This window comes from Anolis carolinensis, chromosome 1 (assembly GCF_035594765.1).
Source record: "Anolis carolinensis isolate JA03-04 chromosome 1, rAnoCar3.1.pri, whole genome shotgun sequence".
Classification (NCBI taxonomy): Eukaryota; Metazoa; Chordata; class Lepidosauria; order Squamata; family Dactyloidae; genus Anolis; species Anolis carolinensis.
The window spans coordinates 66,562,005-66,577,419 of NC_085841.1; the positions used below are offsets into that span (position 1 = coordinate 66,562,005).

A 15,415-nucleotide genomic window follows, 5' to 3' on the forward strand; every position below is an offset into this window, starting at 1 on the left:
AAGGCTCCAGGCAGGGCAGGAAAAAGCGGGGCGGAGGCGGGCAGGAGGGGAACCCCCTGCAAAGCGAGCCCCGCTCCTCCTCGCCCTCCTCTCCCTCCTCCCTCTCCAGAAACAGGGGCTGGTGTGGGTGGGGACTAATCCCTTGGGGCAGGACCCTCCTCGCCGCTGTCAGGCAGAACGGGGCTGCGGGAAGCCGAAGGGGCTGCCTCTACGGCCCAGGAAGGCAGCTTGACACCGCTTTAACTGCTATGGCTCAATGCCATGAAATCCTGAACATTGCAATATAAGAAGTGGGTTGCTGTGAGTTTTCCGGCCTGTATGGCCATGTTCCAGAAGCATTATCTCCTGACGTTTCGCCCAGGCATCCTCAGAGGTTGTGATTCTGTTAGAAACTAGGCAAGTGGGGTTTATATATCTGTGGAAGGTCCAGGGTGGGAGAAAAAACTCTTGTCTGCTTGAGGCAAGTGTGAATGGTCCAATTGGCCACCTTGATTAGCATTGAATGACCTTGCAGCTTCAACGCCTGGTTTCTTCCTACCTGGGGGAATCCTTTGTTGGGAGGTGTTAGCTGGTCCTGCCACAGATATATAGGTAAAGGTAAAGGTTTCCCCTGACCTTAAGTCCAGTCATGTCTGACTCTGGGGGTTGGTGCTCATCTCAATTTCTAAGCCGAAGAGCCGGCGTTGTCCGTAGACACCTCCAAGGTCATGTGGCCAGCATGACTGCATGGAGCGCTGTTATCTTCCCGCCAGATCGGTACCTATTGATCTACTCACATTGGCATGTTTTTGAACTGCTAGGTTGGCAGGAGCTGGAGCTGGAGCTAACAGCGGCCGCTTACGCCGCTCCTGGGGTTTGAACCTGGGACCTTTCGGTCTCCAGCTCAGTGCTTTAACGCACTTCGCCACCGGGGCTCCCCACAGATATATAGCCAGTCTATAAACTGGATAAGGATTCCCTCTACTATGTAATTGAAGTCATTGATAAAATGTTAAACAACAATGATCTTAAGACCATACCCTGAGGCACTCCTTTCAGTCTGAAGGGTATGACAGCATACTTTTCCAGCCATTATAGATCCATCTGGCAGTGTCCCATCTATTCCACAATTTCAATCTAGCTCAAAGATCGGGAAAACCTCCATCGTTCCTTTAGCTGGAGGTATGGCACAATGAAGAAAGTGATTAAAAAATCCTCCTGTTATTATGATCCTAACTGCTTGTAGGTAAAGGATGTTATAAAGAAAATTGTTTACGTTACATTATTTTTAATGCATCCCTTGATATGCTAAAGTGTGCAGTTTCAACTACAGTAGAGTCTCACTTATCCAACATTCTGGATTATCCAACGCATTTTTGTAGTCAATGCTTTTAATACATCATGATATTTTGACACAGCCCGAAAGACATACAACAACCCTGTGATCCCGGCCATGAAAGCCTTCGACAACACAATGCTTTTAATACATCATGATATTTTGCTGCTAAATTCATAAATAATTACTACATAGCATTACTGCGTATTGAACTACTTTTTCTGTCAAATTTGTTGCTAAACATGATGCTTTGGTGTTTAATTTGTAAAATCATAACCTAATTTGATGTGTAATAAGCTTTTCCTTAATCCCTCCTTATTATCCAACATATTCGCTTATCCAACGTTCTGCCGGCCCATTTATGTTGGATAAGTGAGACTCTACTGTACTTGCATGTTTACACTTTAGTGCATGAGTTACACACTTTCAGACCCAGAAAACATCATGGTAGATTTGTCTTAGGGCTAATGATAACAATAATAATAAAGTGCAACCCCAATCCACATTAGAGACATTGCTGATATGTGCTGTAGACTTTCATTTCTCTCCCGCTCCTTCATGTTTGTAATTTCACAACCCTTCCTTCCCAAGTAGAGGTTTTCGAAAGGGATAGAAAACTCCAATGGCAAATGGATCTTCCCATTGTCCTTTATCTTCCAGTCGCTGTGTGATGGTACAAGTGATAATGTTGAATGGATTTTGCAATAAACTTCAACTTTTATTCACCAAATTTGCAGTGAGAGAACACATGGACTGGTTCCAGTTTGCAGTTATCACCCTGTAATTTAAAACCTGAATGCCCCTAAGAATTGGAAGATGGTAAGTGTCGCTGCTGAAAAGTGCTGTTTCTCTTCTGCCAGAAAGAAAAACGTAGTTGCACTGCTTACTTTGGTCATAATGCCTACTAGGGATCTTCAACAACTTTTTTGCAGGGTAAGATGCAAATTGTCATTGCTTTGTCAAACTGTCACAAACCATGATGAGTCAAGGCTCCATATAATTTTCAAATGCCAAGCTCCTTTTTTTCAGAGTTCATGCTTAGGAAACCATCAAATTCTTTTTTAAACTATATTTAGTATCAGATTGCTAACTTTTCTCAGCAAGCACATTTTAAATTCTAGTTAATAATTGTTATCAATTTCTGTTCAGTCCCTCTACACAGATATATTTCAGTTGTTTTGTCATCATTATGGTTGCCAGTGTATTAACATTTGTAACCACACTGATGATAAAATGAATGAAATACTGTTGTGTATCTACTATACTATCTAGGAATTTCTCCTGCACAAAAGAGAACAATTGGATTTGTGGGCAAAATACAATAAAATCATATCTTTTCTCTTTTTGTTTCTTGCAGCCATGGACAAGCAAGTATGTCATATCAAAACACAGGCTGTTTATCGCAAATCTAGCTTTAAAAAAAAACAAAGAAATTCGAGGCTTCTTTATTTTTAAAAACTGTCTAAGGAATTTTAGTCTCACTGGCAAGCTAGAAATTTCCAAACTGATTTTGTATCTAAATTACAAAAATATTTTAAAACTAAAGTATTTTTCCAAAAATAATGATTTGTAAGTGCTCACCCAACTATCAAACAAATGCATGGAATAACCGCACATGGTCATTGTTACTTGCAAAACATACAGATGCATATATATGTGTGTGTATATAATGAGTCAAGTTGCATTGATATGGCTGATGATTCTGATCATTTCTGGTGTTGGGACTGTTCATTGTCATCTTCATCACTTCCTAATGCTGCATTAGTGTCCTTTTTGGTGGGAAACCATCTTGCCTGATTTACAGATGTTGAAGTTTCATTTTCTTTGAGTACTTTGCCTGTATCTTCTGCTGACTCAAGCTGCTCTCGTTGAGAAGTGCCATAACCAGCAACATCCCTTAAGAAGGCCATCCCATCCTCTTTCTTGTGGGAGATAAAAGGCATTTCTTTTGAATGCTTTCCACGTTCTGAAGATTCACGCCCAAATGGTGCTTGCTGTGGTATCAACAAATCAGTCGCACTCTCAAAGATGTCATCGTCATCATCTTCATCATCATCCGCTTTCATGTGTGAAATAGAAGACATTTTTCCTGACTGCTCTTTATGTCTGGAAGTTCCACTTTGGAATGGCACTTTTTTTGATTTCAGGAAATCAACTGCATTATGAAAATGTTCCTCGTCGTCATCATCCTCCTCCTCAAAATTGTCATCTAAGAAAGCCACCCCATCTTTTTTCCGGTGGGGAGTCAAAGACCTCCTCTCACCTTTAACTGATGTTAGATCAGATAGACGTTCGATTTGTTCTTCTTCATCATTATCATCACTATCATAGTCATCTAAGAAAGATACTCTACGTTCTGTTGGCTTTGGAGGCTCCAACATTTCTGTTTTAAGGACTACTCCATCTGGCCTCAAATCTACTGTGGTCTCAAGAGGTTCTTCTTCTTCATCTAAGAATGCCACTCCATCTTCTTTCCGGTGGAGAAGATGTTCTGCTTGTTGTATTAAATCTAAAGTATCCTCTTTTAGTGATACAGCCTCTGGTACAGCTGGCTCTTGCAATGGCCTTACTTCAGTTGTACCTTCAGGTTGTTTTTCTTCACTGCCAGCATGGCTACTCAAGAGAGTCAAGTGATCTTCTTTTTCACAGGGAGGATACTCTACAATTTGACTGTGAAGAGAGGCTGTCTTTGCAACTAGCTCTGGTACTGGTACTGCTCTCACATCGGTTGTACTTTCTTTTTGTTGACGTGCCTCAGGATGAAACACTTGAGGAACTGAGACACTTGTTTCTTCTGCTTTTTTGTGGTGTATCACACGGTCTGAAGTTGTCTCTGACTTCAATATGCCTTTAAATGATTTCATACTAAACCTTTTTGAAGTTTGGGACATAATGTCTTCAGGAGGTAACATAATTGATCTTGTGTATGAAGATGTTATACTCTGTAAGAAAACAAATCAAATTGTAAGAATGGCAGAGGAAGACTGTGTGTTTCATTAAAGTATAATTAAATGTATATCGTGTCTTTAACAAGTTCTGTCTCACACATTAATCATCACTGCTGTTATCAAATATGAAAACAGAATTCACAAATGTATTGTTGAAGGCGTTCACAGCCAGAATCACTGGGGTGTTGTGCCGTTTTCTGGCTATATAGCCATTTTCTAGCAATATTTTCTCCTGCTAGAAATACTGCTAGAGCACAGCCATACAGCCAAAAAACCACATAACACCCCAGAATTCACTGAGACAGTTAAGAATGTGTAACCTAGAATTACACAGTTGTGATGTTTTCTATTACAAAACTTTCATATTCCCTAATTCAGATGATACACAGGGACTGTGGAATTTATCCAATCCTCATTTTTCAGGAATTAGCTACTGCAACTGACAGGGGGTTGTTCCCTTGTTGACCAGGAAGAATTTGGTTGAAGGCATGTTCCCCCCACCCCAGCAATCTCAGTGCATTATATGGCAGTGTCTGAAGGGAGATTATGAGAAAGGCCCTGCTGCTACCTGCTGCATCAAAGATTACTCAGCGAAAAGTGGAAACATCACTCAGCAGCTTGCCAATCAATTAGGGAACAGACCTTTGTCAACCACGGTGGTTGCTGACCAGTAGGTGAGAATGAGGGTGGCGGCAGGATTGTGTTGAGTGTTGCTGTGGACCTGCATTAAATACCATGGTTACACATTTATAATAACTGTCCAAATTCCAGCCACTTTTCTCAAGACTTTGCATGCCAATAAAGTTCTGGATCCAGGCCATTTGCCTTCATAAGTTCTCCAAGAGCCAAAAGACCACTTCAGTACCACAGAAAGAAATGTTTCTAGAAGGAACAACAAAACCTGCCAAGGAACAAGTGTTCTGTAGCAGCCACAGGATTCCTTTGCTTCACAGTAACAAGTACAGATTTCAAGTGCAGTTTATCCATAATCTAGGGCAGTGGTTCTCAACCAGTGGGCCACAAAAACGAAAATCTTGTCCGTGAACCTCATTCCTCTTTATTTATTTTATTTTATCTTATTAATTTTATTTTTGCTCCTTTCTGCAGAGCTAACCATTGCATTGGATAGACCACATCAACTCAAGATGATTAAATATGGTTTTCTATGGGCGAGCAGATGGCGACTACTGGGTGGCATATGTTCTGTATCAGAAACTAGAGCTGATTTGGTCCATCAAATGCAATTTTCTGAATCAGCACCCCAAATAACCAAACCGAATGTAAAGTTGACCAAAAACTGATTTGTAATCCTTTTGGTACTAATGTTGGGGAGTGGTTTCTGGTCAAAATGGGCCCTGGTCAAAATAGGCCGTGGTCTGATCTAGAGCAACCAATAATTGTCTGTTATACTCAAATTATAGTTATTTTTGAACGTGCTATGGCCATGCTAGCTACTAGATTTGGGAATTGATGTCCAAATGAAAGACAACTTTTACATGATTTAGCAGAGACGCACTCATATACTATATAGTTAATAATATGACAAAGGTGCAGGCTTCTATCTTAGAAGAAAATAGAGAATAAGTATTACCCCTAGAGAAGGTGAGCGTGATTGCCAAGGAACTATAGTCCTTGTTATTTCGCATACAGATGCATTAAGATAATTTTTCGTTGATTGTATTGCTTCATTTTTCAGCCATGGGATAAAAGCAAGTATACTGGCTGCTGCAACATTGCAAACGCCAGTTACTACAAAACCAATGTTATAATTGCCAAAAATGTCATACATTGCACCTGAAACAAAAATACATTTTGGTTACTATTTAAGCAAAGAACAGCTCTAATTTTTTTCTAATGTTGTCTTATAACATAAACAACTTCCAATGATAGCAAAGTCACACTGCAAATACACACATTCTGAAGTCATCAGGTGCTGCAACCTATGCTAGTGCAATGGTGAGGGATACCCCCTCCATCCCATGTAGAAAACACAAGCTTTAGTAAGGTTTATAATTTTTATTGACATTTTAGGAGCAAATACTTTTCAGCCTCCCAAATACTAGAGTTAAAAGACCAGAGAAATCATCACATGGGCCAAGCAACAGATTTGGGTCACCCAGACTCACTTGGGGTATATGCCTCTTAATATTAGAAATAATAGCACACTCTTTCTTGGTTCTCCATGCTGTATGCATATAACACAGAGAAGATATTTGTTAAGCAATACAAGGATGGTCATTTCGTGATCATAATGAAAATAATACATTCAGTTGTGCTAATACATTACTAAGTCATAACTGCATAGAAAAATAGCCAATATTGGTTTGGTTTTACCTGCAAAGGGTGGGCCAAAGCAACTAATTGCATTGACAGTCATCATAAATCCCCATGCAACAGGCATTTTCTCTTCTCCCATCAAGTCAAAAGTAAGGACAGGTAACAAAACATAATTTCCCGCATCAACAAATCCCAGAAGTGAGCAAATGGTTACTAGAGAGGCAAAGTTTGTACAATGAGGAATAATAAAGTATACCACACCTGCAAAGCAAAACAAAACTTCGTAAGATACATGGTTATTTTAGATGAACAAAACAGGTTTGCTAATCCATTAAAGGTCCAACAGGGCATCTAGACACCCTCCCCCCACCCAAAAAAAGCATAGGTTTTGAGGGGAGGTGTATGGACTATTCTGCACCCTATTGGGTTTCATAAACCCGATTGGGTGAGGTTTAAAGGCCTGACTGGAACCAGTCAGGGACAGACACAATGTTAATGAAAGTGACATTTACTTATCATCAAGGCCATAGCCAGACACAAAAATTCAGGGGGGGGGTTGAAACTTTTTTTAGTGAATTATGAAGAATAGTTCCATAATGCAAGATAATTTAGAAATCAGGCTCCATTGATAAACTTCAGTGGACACTCATGGGGATTTGGTTAATCGGTTAAAATTCATGAGTAAACCAGGTTTTTTTTTAAAAAAAAAAAAACCTTGTCCCCCCCCCCTTCTTGGCTACAGCCTGGCTTATCATCTGTCAGGGGTACTTTGTGCTTTTCCTACATGGCAGGGGGTTGGACTACATAGCCCATGAGGTCTCTTCCAACTCTATTATTCTATGAGTCTATGATTTTCTGTCTAGATGGATCAATGCGAGGAAATATAATTTCTTTTACCATTTCCAAGTTTAAACTAAATTGTGCTGACAATCTATGACCCCCCATCTACACTGCCATATAATGCAGTTTGAAACTGTATTATATGGTCAGTGCATTATATGGCAGTGTAGAAGGGTTCTTGATCTAAAAGACAGTTTGTCCTAGCTTGTCTAGTATTATTATATTACATTAAATGTTTTCTGTTTATAAAGAGATATCCATTTTCTGGGACACACTTACCTACAGATAATATGGATGCCTGATTCAGATAAAGTCGGTCAATTTTTTCCATATCACATATCTTTCCAAAAAGAAGACAACTAACCATGCTGCTTACTCCAATTCCTACCATAATATAAGATGCTTGATGCAATGGAATACCCAAGTGACCTGCAAGATTTATCTGTAAAATAAGTGTTTTTAGATTTATATTCACATATTGATATTTTATATTTCTCTGCATTTCTCAAAAAGTGTTTATCATAATAGTGCTGATTACAATTCAGCTAACAATGTAATTAAACATTTTAAAATTTTTATGTTTTGAGAGTCAGATGGTATTTCAATGTACACTACGAAGCACTAGTATGTTATAACTGAGGCGCTACCAGAATCATACGAGTGTTGTGTTGACACAAATGTCCTCTTCTTCCTTTGCTGCCTATTGATTGTTGTCTGTTAGTTTTCAATAAAAAGCTTGCTTGCTTGCTTGCTTGCTTTCTTTCTTTCTTTCTTTCTTTCTTTCTTTCTTCTTTCTGCATAAGAACCAATTCTTACCCTTTTGTGTTTTTTCTGCTCCTGATACCAAATTTTCTGTTAATAAGAAAAGGCTGAGAACACACCTTCTTCATTAACTGAGACTTGTAATCAAATCTTCATAATAGCATGTATCCTTGTAGCCAGATCTAATTTTTTCCCCTTTCTGTTTGTCAGACTTGTTCAGAGACCCCAAGGGGCCGAGGGAACAAGAACAGTGATATCACTGAATATTATCACAATAATTAGAAAAAAACCCCACTTTCTTTCATATATATATATATATATATATATATATATATATATATATATATATAAATGAAACATGTATGGGATACTATAGAAAACCAAAATGCACAGATAGGGGTCTTACCATATGCACAAAAGGTATGAAGAATCCAAATTTTGCTAATCCAAGAGAAAGGACCCAAACCTCAAAGATGCGGTCTTTCCATAAACTTAAATCCACAATAAAACCTCTTAGTGGGGACGTTTTAAACTTCTCAACAACACTTGGATGAGCTCTATCTTTAAAAAAATAAAACAAAAAAGAATTATTGTTATTATTTACATAAGGCCACAGCTAAAACTGACAAAAGTCCCATTATTAGACAACAATGAATATAATAAGAAATGACTTTGTCCACACTCAAGTGAGCTTCCATGTGAATACACAGAGTCAACATCACCTGGGTGATGTTTACTCGTTTGTGCTGTGAGCTGCAAAGAGGAGTGAAGGTCTCAAAGAGTGATTCTATATGTTAGTGGGAAAAACCTGTCCAGTGGAGTGCCTGGACAACCCCAAGAAAGACTACATCTGAGCAGCATCTGAGAAGACTTTACTGAATACAGAATGGGAATTCTTAGGAGTAAAAAGTGGACAGGATTTATTCTTTAAGACAAGGGTACTGATCACAGAGCTCCCGGTGGCACAGCAGGTTAGACCGCTGAGGTATATACCTCACAACCTCTGAGGATGCCTGCCATAGATGTGGGCGAAACGTCAGGAGAGAATACTTCTGGAACATGGCCATACAGCCCGGAAAACACACAAAAACCCCAACCTTTGAGTATTCTTTGCCTAAGAAAGTCCTATAAAATGCATGGTCAGTGCAGGCCGTGCTGTGGTGCAGGATGGATAGCAAGCCAGCTGCAACAAATCACTCTGACCAAGAGGTCATGAGTTCGAGGCCAGCCCGTGCCTGCGTCTTGTCTCTGTCTCTGTTCTATGTTATAGCATTGAATGTTTGCCTTTATGTGTGCAATGTGATCCGCCCTGAGTCGCCTTCGGGGTGAGAAGGGTGGAATATAAATGCTGTAAATAAAATAAATAAATAAATAAATGGGTTGTTGCTGAAGAACAGGACTACTAATGCTTAACCTTGAACACATGAAGTATCAATAACAATCTGGGAGACAAAGAATAGTCCATCCAAAATAATATACTTTGGCCACTGTTTGCAGGGCCCAGGGAGGGGGACTGATGAAGCCAGTTTGCACAGTATATTGAGACTACAAGTGCATTCATACTGTAGAATGAATGCAGTTTGACACCAGTTTCATTGCCATGGCTCAATGCTATGGAACCATGGGAGTTGTAGTTTTACAAGGTATTTAATGTTTTCTGCCAGAATGTTCTGATCCCTCACCAAATTACAAATCTCAGATTCCACAGCATTGAGCCATGATAGTTAAAACTGTGTCAAACTGCATTCATTCATTAGTGTAGATGTACTCCAATGTTATATATGACCTAATGTCATTGTTATTTATACTTTCCCTGCCATATTCCAATTGATTAGCTGCACAAATCCCAACAGAACACCCTCCTATTATCCCAAGTTGTCAGGGACAGTTCTGATTAATCGTGTACTTTCACCTCCTAAAATTTTTTTTTTCTTCTCCCACTTTCCCCCTTTGTATCCAGGTTACTTCAGTTGCTACAAAATAAGTTCACATTGCAAAAGCAAGCTGTACTCAGTTGTCTCAAAATGAAAGGAAAGGAGGAGGATGGAATTACAGTATAATCCCATTATACCCATGGAGCCCCTGGTGGTGCAGTGGTTTAAACCACGGAGCTGCAGAACTTCCTGACCTAAAGGTTGGAGGTTCGAATCTGTGGAGCAGGGTGAGCTCCCACTATTAGCCCCATCTTCTGCCAACCTAGCAGTTTGAAAACATGCAGGTACCGCTCCGGCAGGAAGGTAATGGTGCTCCATGCAGTCATGCTGGCCACATGACCTTGGAGGTGTGTACGGACAACTCCGGCTCTTCAGCTTAAAAATGGAGATGAGTCCCCTCGGGTGAGAAGGGTGGGGTATAAATGTTGTAAATAAAAATAAATAAATAAACCCCCAGAGTCAGACACGACTAGACTTAATATCAAGGGAAAACCTTTACTTTTACCTTTACCCATTAAACACAGATTTAATATCCATGGTTTCATTTATCCATGCATCAAAATTGGGTTTGCCATGACTTCTGGTCTCCGTGGGGTATTTTGTAACATTGATATAGGGGTCATATTATATTGCCTTTCCCAATGGGTGTAATCAAAAACCACTCCTAACGTAAGTGCACATTCCCATGAATAGCTTTTGCCATCTTGACTGAACCCTTGCCATTTTGATTTTCCTCTATGAAATGTAAAATGCAAGGACTGTACCAAGGTCTCAAGTTTTGACTAAGAACCCACAAGCCCTGGGCTGATTTTGAACTTGCAAACCTACGTGCTACAAGAAAGCAAAGAAGAAACAAACTAAAAACGGCATCCGCAGTTTACATACGTTTTTGAAGTGGTTTGTAGGCAAAACCAGCAAAAATACATATTGTCATAATTCCACTGTATACACGTAGGCTAACCCTCCATCCAAGGGTCTCAATTAAATATTCATGAAGCTTATTCTGCACAAATGTTCCTGCAGCCCCACCGGCCATCACAATCCCAGTTGCAAAGGAGCGCTTGGTTGTAAAATAAAGGCTTACCATTATCAGACCTATGAAAACAGACAGTATTGCAATTATTATTAATACATTATTATTTATTAATACACTCATAGTGCATATTAATATATCATTTCTTAACTTTCTGTCAATACTAGGATCAAAGCAGCTTACATTAAAGCAGCTTATACTAAAACCAATACAGATTAAAATAAAACAAGACCTTGTATCCATGAGAGATACATTCTTGTTGAAGGCTGTGGCTGATGGGCTTTCCAGAAGGAGGAGAACCTAGCATTTTTCCCTGGGTGCGGGTAAGTAAAACCCCAGTTCCATGGTTACTATACGTACAGAGATGTCTTGCAGTACATGCAAAAAAACATCAGCAATAATGGATTAATTAGAAAATCTATGAAATTAAATCAATTTACAAGATGAATATCAATATTGAACCTCATCATATTGCCAAATGTTCCCGTCCTAGAACAGTTTGCTGATGCAGCCATCATGGAGCCCGCTGGATCCCATCACATGACGCACAGATACTTTCAGCGGGGTTCCATGCTCGCTGTGTCAGCAAACTGTTCTAGGACAGGGAACTCTGAACACGGGAGACTACCTGTGTTCAGATTGGAAATGCTGGGACAGCGCGGGAGCAAGCCAGAAATGTATGCTTTCCAGCGTGTGATGGGCAGGCAGGTGGTGTGATGAATGCGAGGTGCTGGCCAATGGATTTGCCCTGCTACCCCACAGTTTGCCTCTCTGCTCTACAGATTCCCCACATCAAGGACCTCCATGTGGTGAGGTCCATTGTGATCTGCCTCTTGAAACAGACTAGAAGTCAGTGCAGCTGCCAAAGCACTGGTGTCACATGACTATGTTGACTAATTCTAGTTAATTTAATTGATAACGAAATAGATTTGAGTTACCTGGGGTGCTAGCCAGACTTGATCCTACACCAACAATAATTCCTTGTGTTAAAAACAGGACTCGCAAATCATGAGTATAGGATGAACATACTAGACCAAACATGACCACGATTGCGCCAATTATGCACACTTTAATAGCTCCATGTTTCACCAGAAGTTTTCCAGCAATCGGACCAAAAATCATAATGAAAGCATAGCTGATCGATCCAATCCAGGCTACATAGAAACATGGTTGTAGTTAAATGCAGGAAAATGTTCACAGCATATTAATTACTATGTGTTTTACCAGTAAAGAGAGAGAAAAAACACTTCTTGAATCTAATGCAAAAGTACAGGTATCTACAAACTACATTAGAAGTTTTTGGTCATTCAGGAATTTAAGAGGAGAAAATCAAGGAGCAGGTGCTGTGCTGTGTAGCCCCAGTCCTCTTGACACACGGGCTATTCCTCCATCCCACTCCAGGACACAGCATGAACATGAGCATATAACAGTATGTACTATTTTAGTTTCCATACAAGTTTGAGATCCCCTATTCTAACTCACATGAAGGCCAACACTTGTTCATCCATCTGAATAAGTGCCTGATTGTGCTTTTCCTGCATGGCAGGGGATTAGACTGGCTGGCCTTCGTGGTCTCTTTCAACTCTATAATTCTATGATCTATCTATCCATATAGACTTCCTGTCTACAGAAATGTACATGTCAGGAGGAGTCTGATGTCAGCAAGCTACAAAGTACAGACTTTTCATTCACTAGGTTAATTGTTTGTCTATATTTAAACATATATAGTTCGCATACACATGCATTTAAATGTATGCTATACAACTCCTGTATCTGTGGAGGATACGTTCCTGAATTAACTGCAGAAATGGGAAACCATGGGTAAAAGGGAATGCTACTGAAATGAATAACTTCTCCTGGATGATCTAGAAAATGTTTACAGAGTATCCCCTCTAAGAATTTGCTAGGTTCTTTAGGACAACTCTATAGTTACTTCTGGCAGAAGTATACCATCAAATCATCAGGAGGACCTAGAAATGTGTTAGATATATGTAGGTAGGTGAAGTCCCATGGCCACAGGGTTCATACTATAGTTAAACCTGCCTTGAGTCCCTGCGGGTGAGAAAGGTGGGGTAAAAATGTTGTAAATAAATAAAATAAATAAACAGCAAAAAAAACTCTTTATCCTTCTTTAAAAGTTTCACTAAAATCATATGTAACACATCTTCAGTTAACATGTGATAGTAACCTACCTATTATTGAGTTGGTTGACTTAAAAGTCTCAAGAAGGGGCAGCATGTAAACACCAAAAGCATTGTGGAAGCCGCTGACAAATAAGGAATGAATAAAAGCAGCTAAAACGACAACCCAACCCCAGCCCCCATCTGGAGGGGGGTATAAAAACGAAGCATCTTTATTAATTGCATCCAGAGTATTACATCTCCTCAATTTGCGCATCAGTATCGTAGACTGGAGTTTCTTCATGATTGGAGAAAAGATCTGGGGGTGGGATTAAATCTATTAGTACACACTTTTACAGAATCCTTCACAAATTACATCTTTCAGAAATATACTTTTCACAATGGTAGCAGGAAAAAGGGGTGAAACAGTTGCAAAAGGGAGAAAGAGGGGTGAAGAAAAATGTAAGACAGCGAGTTTAATGGATGAATACAATCCATTCACAATTACTGTATGTCTAAAGCTGCAGATGTGCACAACCATTCATACACCTACTGTGTTTTTGAATGTATGGATGGTAGTGTGTGTCTTCAATTTTTAGAACTTAGGGCTCCTGAGTATTTAATTCCTGAGAGAAAGCAGGGCACAGAGAAAGCAAACTTATCCACCCATCCCCCTAATTGGCCACCTCTCCACAAATCCAATTCCATAGGGTGACCATTACTGTACATAGCATACACAAATTTCCTACACCCTGAAGGCTTCATGCAAATCAGTATGTAGATATCACATTATATAATCAATCATCCCTTCAAATGACTTGACTAGTTAAGAATGGTTGTTTTTTTAAACATGTCCGTTTTGGCTTCTCTCCTCCAAAAAGCAGTGCTCCCAATCTTGCTACTGATCCTCCTCTATCACTCCTTCACTTGCCCCACTTACCCCAACAGAAAAAAAAGATTCCTAGAAGTCTTAGCCTTCTCAGCCAAACATCGAGGATTCTGGGACCAACGTTTGGGAAAATCTACTCTCCAGTCTTACCTCTTTCTCCTCTTCTCTTGCTTTACTAAAGCATATCCAGATACTACCCAGTTCGTTTCTTCCTGCTCCCCTGGAGACTTTGCCCTCCCAACTCCCTCTTCTTCACCCAGTCTCTATTCTAACCTTCCCCTATAGACCCTGCCGTATAACATCATTCTACATGACAAACACTCGCCAAGAAAAGAAGCCACCAGCCCCACTCCTTCTGAGGTAAGGTACATTGTGATTCCTCACTTTTGCTCGGAGCCAAGGGAAGAATCTTGGGGAAGAACTTAGGCACTGTCCCAATTCCGGAATGGAAGGCTGAGATAGTGACAACTCCAGTAGAAGCCCCCTCTGTAGAAGGCTTTGAGTGCTCACCTGCTCTGCCTCCTGGAAGACCCATGTGGACTAGACACAGTCCTGGGCATTTGTTCTTCAGTTCAGTACAAAGGATTCTTGGGTATCTGCTGAGGTTTAATTATCTATGAGGAAATCCCATTAAGAGAAGGAACTTAAATAAACTGTTAGGAATGGGCCTTCCTCCTAATGTCTAGTTTGTCCACATGTTTTGGTATTTACACATGGATTATCACTATTTTTTTAATTCATTTTGCATTTACATAACCTCAACAATTCATTTCACCAACGCTTCTGTTCCATGTCTTTCTGAGAGCTCATCAAAAGTCATCACTAGAGCTGAACATGAATATGAGCATTTTAAAAAAAGAGGAATGTATTTCTATGTGATTTACCAACTGTGCTGTAGAATTCGAAGAGGCACAAATGCAGAGCAAAAGGTGCATCAAACCAACCCTTGTTGGGACTACCTTCCATCTGGAAATCAATGTCCTCATTGCAAAAGAATATGCGGATCAAAAATAGATCTCTACAGTCACCTATGGACCCACCGCCAAAACCCTACACTTGAAAGGCAATCATATTCAGACACGAGTGATAGCCTATGATTTCAGGTTTCCATATGCAATGACAGATATTTTCAGTTTCTGACATTCTTACAGAATATTTTTGCCCCACAAGTAACTAATTTTCATGTATGGTAAAATGCTTGGACCTTGGTATCCTTCAAAGTTTGTTTCAGGATTCCCATTGGATATCCAAAACTGTGCATGCTCAAGTCCCATTTTACAGAATTCCCAGTTCATAC

General features: G+C 39.9%; 1 protein-coding gene and 1 long non-coding RNA gene across 2 annotated transcripts; one reads left to right on the top strand and one right to left on the bottom strand.

Moving 5' to 3' along the window:
* Positions 1-17: 17 nt before the first annotated feature.
* On the top strand, positions 18-4,331 carry LOC134297759 (uncharacterized). Its single transcript, XR_010004626.1, has 3 exons — positions 18-373; positions 2,053-2,134; positions 2,673-4,331. It is a non-coding gene; the product is annotated as an uncharacterized LOC134297759 (long non-coding RNA).
* On the bottom strand, positions 2,751-15,249 carry LOC134297751 (uncharacterized). The gene is made up of 9 exons (XM_062976225.1): positions 14,269-15,249; positions 13,302-13,548; positions 12,048-12,263; positions 10,962-11,171; positions 8,549-8,703; positions 7,660-7,822; positions 6,598-6,801; positions 5,855-6,057; positions 2,751-4,257 (listed from the first exon to the last, which is right to left on the bottom strand). The coding sequence occupies exons 2-9, from the start codon at positions 13,531-13,533 to the stop codon at positions 3,022-3,024; spliced, it is 2,619 nt and encodes an 872-aa protein (XP_062832295.1). The 5' UTR covers positions 13,534-13,548; positions 14,269-15,249; the 3' UTR covers positions 2,751-3,021.
* Positions 15,250-15,415: the final 166 nt, after the last annotated feature.